The sequence below is a fragment of the Rhincodon typus genome, chromosome 11 (assembly GCF_021869965.1).
Source record: "Rhincodon typus isolate 14 chromosome 11, sRhiTyp1.1, whole genome shotgun sequence".
In the NCBI taxonomy this organism is placed as follows: domain Eukaryota; kingdom Metazoa; phylum Chordata; class Chondrichthyes; order Orectolobiformes; family Rhincodontidae; genus Rhincodon; species Rhincodon typus.
The window spans coordinates 1,075,113-1,084,473 of NC_063342.1; the positions used below are offsets into that span (position 1 = coordinate 1,075,113).

General features: G+C 47.3%; 1 protein-coding gene across 1 annotated transcript in view; it reads left to right on the forward strand.

The window, feature by feature from the left end:
- Positions 1-721: 721 nt before the first annotated feature.
- The window catches only part of LOC109923776 (ribosomal RNA processing protein 1 homolog A), a 44,528-nt gene continuing 35,888 nt past the window's right edge, over positions 722-9,361 (forward strand). The window contains exons 1-3 of the mRNA XM_048603193.1: positions 722-855; positions 2,017-2,099; positions 3,698-3,755. Coding sequence (XP_048459150.1) covers positions 735-855; positions 2,017-2,099; positions 3,698-3,755 — 262 coding nt within the window. The 5' untranslated portion in view covers positions 722-734. The remainder of the gene's footprint in view (positions 856-2,016; positions 2,100-3,697; positions 3,756-9,361) is intronic.

Genomic DNA, 9,361 nt, shown 5'->3' on the forward strand with positions numbered 1-9,361 from the left:
GACCACAGATGCTGCCAGACCTGCTGAGCTTTTCCAGCAACTTTGTTTTTGTTCCTGATTTACAGCATCTGCAGTTCTTTTGATTTATATGGTTTATGGCCTGGTGACCAATTATCGATAACAAAAGCCTGTTTTTGTCTCTGTATGTGACGGAGGGGTGGGGGGGGGGGATTGTAAGGGAAGAACGTTTATAACTGTTTACCTGTAGAGGGTCTATTCATTTGTAATAAAGTCATTCTTGTTAAATATAGAAACCTGGGCTGTGCTTTCTATCGATCTTGATCTGTATATCAGGTAAGGTGGAAAATTTTATGTACTAATTTTAGTATTTTTGTGATAACTTGGAAAATAGCAAAACTCGATTTCCAGTGAGTTTGACACAGAAAAAAACTGCAGACCCCGGAATCGAAGGGAGACAGACAGGAGGCTGGAGGAAAGGAGAAGTCAATGTTTCGGCTATTACCCTTCTTCAGGACTCAGCTTGATTTCCAGTGAATGTTGACAATGGACAGTAGCGTGGTCACTATGCCCCTGATTGTTGTCTCTGGTAGCTGGGCTAGCCGGTCCAGGCCCTAATCCGGCAAGAGGGGCCGAAGCCCAGCGCTGCTCACTGACGAGGGTCAACACAGGCCCTGCGTGGTTCCTATGGTGACGCAGCGCGCTGACGTCATGGAGCATCCACTGCGCAGGCGCGGCCTCAGGCCCTCCACATTCCCAGCATTCCCTGTGCGGTCATGGCGGCCGCCGCCGAGGTTCAGTTTGCCCAGCGGCTCGCCTCCAACGAGAAGCGCTTTCGGGATCGAGCCGTTCGTAAACTCCGCCGCTATCTGAGTGCCCGCTCGCAGCGACTCTCAGGTAATGACAGTGAGGGGCTTCCGTCTCCCTGCCCCGGGAACACACTGGGGGAGAGCATGACATTCAACACGTGGGTATCTGACGGGTGGGCAGAGAGAGACAGTCAGATAGAGGAGCACAGTTAGGCCATTCAGCCCATCGAGTCTGCTGTACCATCAGTCATGGCTATATGTTATTCAATCCCATTCTCCTGCCTTCTCCCCATAACCCTTCATCCCCTTACTAATCAAGAATCTGTCTATTTTTGTCTTAAATACACTCTGTCACTTCAACACTAAAACCCCTACCGTAATAAGTTCCACAGAGTCACCGCCTCTGGCTGAAGAAATTCCTCCTCATCTCAGTTCTAAAGGGTCATCTCATCACTCTGGGCTGAGCCCTCGGGTCCTAGTCTCTCCTACTAGTGGAAACATCTTCTCTACATGTACTCTATTCAGGCCTCTCAATATTCAGGCAGGGTGGAAAAGAAGAGAGGGATGGGGGGGGAGAGGGGATGGGTTAGGACAGACGATGTTGGACAAAATGGGGATCCGATGGGAAGCGGAAGTCTGGTGACTCTGCTGTTGACTGATGAGTGCTGAAGAGGATCCGGGTTACCAGGCAAAAGGAGATACAAGGGATATAGGCATCAAGTTTTGGAGAATGCCACCAGTGAGTGATGGGGCAGTGTAGATGTGGAAGGGCAATGAGGGGATGAGGTCAGTGAGCTGATGCTCTGAGGGAGTAGGTGTACTGGATAGGTGTTAGTGGGTTCACAGTGAACAGAAGGAGGTGTCTACCAACTGTCCCTGGATTAACCTGACAAATGGACGATTTGGAAAAGAACAAGAGGTGACTAAACTTGTCAGGTTGCAGTAATAGCTGGTGATATGTGGGGCCAGGTGGGACTGAACAAGAAGCAATGGAAAAGACAAGTTGTGGAAGAAGGATGATACTGAAGGAGGTTGCAGACTGGAGAGACAAGACTTCTCTACATTACGATAAGTATACTTACACTGGATATGAAATAATAAGCCTCTCCTCAGAAGCTACCAGCAAATCCTGCTTTTATTGCATGATGTTGTTTGACATGTGGTAATTGTATGGGCTATCGTCCATTCGTCTATGCATGATGCTGTAGTTTTCAGAACTCCAACAATTCATTCTATTTTATTTTATAAGGTGGTTTCAGTCAGGAGGAGTTACTGAAAATATGGAAGGGCATTTTCTACTGCATGTGGATGCAGGACAAACCACTTTTACAGGTAAGTCATGATTATAGCAGGGCATCCCAAACAGCGGGTTGCAAAGGTTTTGGAGTAGATCTATAGCTTGGGTTGTGGGTGTTTAGGTTAGTTGGCTCGCCGAGCTGGTTTGTTGTTTTGCAGACGTTTTGTTACCATGCTGGGTAACATCCTCAGTGCAGCCTCCGATGAAGCGTCGATGTGTTTTCCCGTCTGGTTTTTAAACTCTGGGGTCCGTTGAGATGGATTGCATCACTTCCGGTTTTCCTTCGTAGTGGATTGTATATGGGGTCGAGTTCAATGTGTTTATTAATAGCATGCTTCGTGGAGTGCCATGCTTCCAGGAATTCTCGTGCTTGTCTCTGCCTAGCCTGTCCCAGGATCTTGGTGTTGTCCCAGTCGAAGTCCGTGGTTCTCCTTGTCCATGTGGATTGAGATGAGTGAGTATTGGTCATGTCTTTTTGTAGCCAGTTGGTGTTCATGTACTCTGGTTGTTAGTTTCCTTCCTGTTTGTCTGATGTAGTGTTTCTCGCAGTCTCTGCAGGGGATTTTGTAGATGACAATGGTTCTGTCCATGGTGGGGAGTGGGTTTTTAGTTCGGGCGAGCAGTTGTCGTACGGTTGATGTGGGCTTGTGTGCCACTCTGATGCCCAGCGGTCGTAAGAGTCTTGTGGTGAGTTCCGACGTGTTCCTGATGTAGGGTAGTGTGATGAGTGTGTCGTGGTGTGTAGAATCTTTCTGATGCTATTCGTGTAGGCATCTTCTGACCCAGTTCTTTGGATATCCATTATCCTTGAACACTTGGAAGAGGTATTCTTCTTCCTGTTGGCGTAGTTCCGTGTTGCTGCAATGTGTTATTGCCCTTTTAAATAGTGTTCGCATGCGGCTTCGTTTGTGTGTGCTGGGATGGTTACTATTGAAGTTCAGTACCTGGTCTGTGCGTGTGGCTTTCCGGTGTACTTTCATTTGCAAACCCTGATGGGACTGTGGACGGGGAGGTGATAGCCTAGTGGTATTCTTGCTGGACCGTTAATCCACAGACCCGGGTTCGAATCCCACCACAGTAGTTGGTGGAATTTGAATTCAATAAATATCTGGAATTGAGAATCTAATGATGACCGTGAATCCGTTGTCGATTGTCAGAAAAACCCATTGGGTTTGCTAATGCCCCTTAGGTGCTGCAGTGTCTGACCTGGACTGAGTGCGGCAGGACTGTCAAAGAGCAACTGACAGACAGTGAGCTCTCTTTGACCTTACAAGCAGTTCTTTATTCCCCTGTGGTCAGGTGTCTTTTTGTTGATGTTTTCTAACTACCTTAATGTTGAGTCAAAAATTCTTGATTTGAAGTTTGGCTTGTTGTTTGCCTCACTCAGCAAATGAAGAATTCCAGTTTGTAGGAAGCACAGAATGTGTTTGTGGGGGTGAGTGTTTCCCCTGGCTCTCTGAAACATTCATGTGATGCAACTCTGTGACAGGGTTGTTCAGGCTCCTTTCTGCAGGCAGTAAGTATGCATCTGCACCCCCTTCATCTGGACAAGTGCAGAGTTGATCACAAATTGAAAATTAGAGATCTAGGCTTGTGTGGTTTAACTGAATAAAATCTCTACTGTTTGTTACAGGAAGAACTGGCAAACACCATTTCCCAATTGATACACGCCTTCAAAAATCTGGATGCCAGTAAGTTTCTGCTGTTCTGACCATCAATATCTTGTTCCAGAGAGACATATTGTGAAGTGGTGGATAACATGGTTGGATTGTGTTGTGTTGGGCTCTTCCATCATTGAGGATGGGGATATTTGTGGAGCCGCCTCCTCCAGTGAGTTGTTTAATTGTCCACCACCATTCATGACTGCATGTGGCAGGACTGCAGAATTTAGATCTGCTCCATTGGTTGTGGGATCGCTTAGCTCTGTCTATAATTTGCTGCTTTCACTGTTTGGCGTGCAAGTAGCCCTGTTTGGTTGCTTTACGAGGTGTTTTTAGCTATGTCTGGTACTGCTCCTGGCATGCTCTCCTACACTCTGTTGAACCAGGGTTGATGCCCTGGCTTGATAGTAATAACAGAGCATGGTATATGCTGGGCCTTGAGGTTACAGATTTGTGCTGGACAACAATCCTGCTGCTGTTGATAGTCTACAGTACCTCATAGGTGCCCAATCTTGAGTTGCTAGATCTGTTTGAAGTCATGTCCCATTTAGTACAGTGAAAGTGCAGCACAACATGAAGTATTCTCACTGTGAAGGTGAGACTTTATCTCCACACGGACTGCACGGTGGTCACTTACCGATACTGTCATGGACAGTTGCATCTGCAGCCGACAGATTGGTAAGGATGAGGTCAAGTATGTTTTTCCCTCTTGTTGGTTCCCTCACCACCTGCCGCAGACCCAGTCTAGCAGCTATATCCTTTAGGAGCTGACCAGCCCGATCTGTAGTGTTGCTGCTGAGCTGCTCCTGGTGGTGGATATTGAAATCCCCCACCCAGAGAACATTTTGCTCCCCTTCTATCCTGAGCACTACTTCAGTGTTGTCCAACATGGAGGAGAACTGACTCATCAGCTGAGGGAGGGTGTATGTGGTAAACAGCAGGAGGTTTCATGGAGTCATAGAGTTTAGAAAAAGTCCACAGGCCCACGTCTACACAGACAAACAAAAAAATCACCAATCTATACTAATTCCACTTTCCAGCACTTGGCAGTTAGCCTTGAATGTTATGAAATTTCAAATGCTCATCTAAAACTTTTTAAAGGTTTTTGAGGTTTCCACCTCAATCACTCTCTAGGCAGTGCATTCCAGACCACCACCACCATCTGGGTGAAAGAATCTTTCCTCAAATCCACTCTGAACCTTTACCTTAAAATATATTCCATCATTATTGACCCTTCAACTATAGTGAACAGCTGCTTCCTATCCACACTGTCTATGCCCTTATAATCTTTTCCACCTCAATGTGGTCCCCTCTCAGCCTTCTCTGCTCAAAAGAAAACAATCAGAGCCTGTCCAGTCTCTTTTCATAACTGAGCTGCTCCATCCCAGGCAACATCCTGGTGAATCTCCTCCACTGCAAACGTGTCTTCCCTATACTGTGGAGACCAGAACTGCACGCAATACTCTAGCTATGGCATAACCAAAGTTCTGCACAGCTCCACATAACCTCCTACTCTTAGGATCTATGCCATGAATGATAAAGTCAAGCATCCTATATGCCTTCCTAACTGCTCTATTAATCTGCTCTGCTACCTTCAGGGATCTGTAGACAAGCACCCCAAGGTCCCTCTGTTCCTCTGAGTTTCCTAGTGTCATGCCATTCATTTTACTCCCTTATCTTGTTACTACTTCCAAAGTGCATCACCTCTCGCTTATCAGGGTTAAACTCCATTTGCTACTTACCTGCCCACCTGACAAACACGTCCAACCCTTTCTTTAACCTAAGATTTTCTTCCTTGCTGTCATGTGGCCAATCTTCGTGGTATCAGCAAACTAACTTATCATCTCCCCCCGGGTTGTAATCACCCTGTTCAGAGATGTTATTACACACCCTGGAGCAGTTGGGACTTGAGCCCAGACCTCTTGGCTCAGAAGTAGGGCCAATACTGCTGCATCACAAGAGCCTGAGTTCCTCAGGGTAGTGTTCTCAGCTCTATCATCTTCAGCTGTTTCATCAATGACTTTTCCTACATAATAAGGTCAGAAGTGAGGATGTTAGCTATTGGCCTTCAGGAAGCAAATCTGCTGTCCTTGCCTTGTCTGGCCTACATGTGACTCCAGACCCATAACAATGTGATTGACTCTTAAGTGCCCTCTGGGTTGTTAGGGATGGTCAATAAATGTTGTCCGAGTTAGTAATACCCACTCTGTGTGAATTGAAAACATATGTATATCTGGACCAGTTGTAATATTTCCAGATTTTCTGATAACACAAAACTGGGTGGAAATATAATGTGTGAGGAACATACATGAAGATTTCAAGTGGACTCTGAGAGGCTAAGTGATTGGGCAGCAATATGACAGAATGGGGAATATAATGCAAATATGTGTGAAATTATCAACTTTGGTAGAAGAAGCCACACGTGTGTGAAATACTGAGAAATTGGTGAGTGTTGGTGTCCAGAGGACTTGTGTCCTTGCCCATGAGCCACTAAAAGAGAGCTTTCGGGTACAGAAATCAGTAAGGAAGTCAAATGATCACAGGCTCCTTCACCACATGTAGTACACGAAGTATAAATGCTTTGCTGCAGCAGTACAGAGCATCAGTGAGACCCCACGAAATGTATTGTGTGCAGTTTTGATCTCTATCTAAGGAAAGATATATTTGCCATCAAGAAAATGCACTGAAGGGTCACCACACTAATTCCTGGAATGGCAAGATCGTCTTGTGAGATGAGGTTGAGGAAACCAGATCCATATTTCTTGGAGTTGAGAATAGTGAAAGATGATTTGTTGAAACTTTGCAATTTCTTACATAGCATGGTAGGGTTGATGTAAGTGGGATGTTCACTGGATAAGGGACAAACCATATCAGACTGAGATGAATTTGTTGAGGGGGTGCGGTCCCTGAAAGAGGTGTATAAGATTATGTGGGGCATGGACAGGGTGAAATGCATCCAAGGATTTTGAAGGAAGTGAGGGTAGAAATTGCTGAGGCATTGCCCCTAATCTCTCAGACTTCCATGGCCTTAGAACATTGAACAGTACAGTACAGGAATATGCTGTTCAGCCCACAATGTTATGCTGAACATGGCACCAAATTAAACTAACCCTTTCTGCCTGCCCTTGGCCTATATCCCTCCATTCCTTATGTATTCATCTGCTTATCTAAAAGTCCCTTAAACACCCCTATTGTATCTGCCTCCACCACTACCCCTGGCAGTGCATTCCAGACTCCTACCATTCAGTGTAAAAAAAAGACTTGCCCCTCACTTCTCCTTTGAACTTTCCCCTCTCATCTTAAATGTATGCCCTTGAGTTTTAATCATGGGGGAGATGCCAGAGGCTGGAGAATTGTGAATGTTACACCCTTATTCAAGAACAGCTGTAGGGCTCGTCCCAGCACAAACAGACAATCAGTTTCACTTCAGTGGTGGGGAAGCTTTGAAAAACAATAATTTGGGATAGAATCAGTATCACATGAAAAGAGGTGGATGGTGAGGAATGCATTTATTTCTAAAATGGAAATCCAGTTTAACTAACTGGGAGGAGTTTTTTGAAAAGGGAATGGAAAGGCTTAATTAGGGTAATGCTATTGATGTGGTGAATGTGGATTTCCAGAAGGCCTTTGATACAATGCTTCGCAACAGTCCTGGCGTAGGTTTTAGGTCACAGTATAAAAAGGACTGTAGCAATGTGGAAACACAATTAGCTGAGTGATAGGAAGCAGGGAATAATGGTCAATGGATATTTTTCTCGTTGGAGGAAGCTTTGTAGTGACATTTCGCAGAAGTCAATATTGGGACCACACAGTGTAGAGCTGGATGAACACAGCAGGCCGAGCAGGAAAGCTGACGTTTCGGGTCAAGACCCTTCTTCAGAAATGGGGGAGGGGAAGGGGAAGGGGATTCTGAAATAAATAGGGAGAGAGGGGGAGGTGGATAGAAGATGGATAGAGGAGAAGATAGGTGGAGAGGAGACAGACAGGTCAAAGAGGAGGGGATGGAGCCAGTAAAGGTGAATGTAAGTGGGGAGTTAGGGTGGGGATAGGTCGGTCCAGGGAGGACAGACAGGTCAAGGAGGCGGGATGAGGTTAGTGGGTAGGAGATGGGGGTGGGGCTTGAGGTGGGAGGAATGGTTAGGGAGGCGGGGACGAGCTGGGCTGGTTTTGGGATGCGGTCGGGGGGAGGGGAGATTTTGAAGCTTGTGAAGTCCACATTGATACCCTTGGGCTGCAGGATTCCCAAGCGAAATATGAGATCCTGTTCCTGCAGCTTTCGGGTGGCATCATTGTGGCAATGCAGGAAGCCCAGGATGGACATGTCGTCCAAGGAATGGGAGGGGGAGTTGAAATGGTTCGCGACTGGGAGGTGTAGTTGTTTGTTGCGAACCAAGCGTAGGTGTTCTGCAAAGCGGTCCCCAAGCCTCCGCTTAGTTTCCCCGATGTAGAGGAGGCCACGACGGGAACAGCAGATACAGTATGCCTCATTAGCAGATGTGCAGGTGAACATCTGTTTGATGTGGAAAGTCCTTTTAGGGCCTGGGATGGAGGTGAGGGGGGAGATGTAGGGGCAGGTGTAGCACTTGCTCCGGTTGCAGGGAAAAGTGTCGGAGGTGGTGGGGCTGGAGGGGAGTGTGGAGTGGACAAGGGAGTCATGGAGAGAGTAGTCCCTCCGGAAAGCAGATAAGGGTGGGGAGGGAAAAATGTCTTTGGTAGTGGGGTCAGATTGCAGATGGCGGAAGTGTCGGAGGTTAATGCGTTGGATTCAGAGGTTGGTGGGGTGGTACGTGAGGACGATGGGGATTCTGTTTTGGTTGTTATTGTGGGTAGGGGGTGTGAGGGATGAGTTGCGGGAAATGCAAAGAGACATGGTCGAGGGCATTTTCGACCACTGTGGAGGGGAAGTTGCGGTCCTTGAAAAACGAGGACATCTGGGATGTCCAGGAGTGGAATGCCTCATCTGCGGCGGGGGCAAAGGAGTTGGGAATAGGGGATGGCCTTTTTGCAGGAAGGTGGGTGAGAGGAGGTGTATTCTAGGTAGCTGTGGGAGTCGGTAGGCTTGAAATGGATATCGGTTTCCAGGTGGATGCCAGAGATGGAGACAGAGAGGTATCAGAGATGGTCCAGGTGAGCTTAAGGTTGGGGTGGAAGGTGTTAGTGAAGTGGATGAACTGTTCGAGCTCCTCGTGGGAGCACGAGGTGGTGCCGATACAGTCATCGATGTAATGGAGGAAGATTTGGGGTTTAGGGCCAGTGTAGCTACGGAAGAGGGATTGTTCCACATATCCTACAAAGAGGCAGGCATAGCTTGGGCCCATGCGGGTACCCATGGACACCTGCTTTGTCTGTAGGAAGTGGGAGGAATTGAAAGAGAACTTGTTGAGGGTGAGGACAAGTTCGGCTAAGCGGATGAGGGTGTCAGCGGAGGGGGACTGGTCGGGTCTGCGGGACAGGAAGAAGCGGAAGGCCTTTAGGCCATCTGCATGGAGAATGCAGATGTATAGGGACTGGATGTCCATTATAAAAATGAGGTGTTGGGGACCAGGGAATCGGAAGTTTTGGAGGAGGTGGAGAGCGTGGGTGGTGACAACCTCCCACCCACAGCCTCTAACCTCATCATTCCCCAACCCCGCACC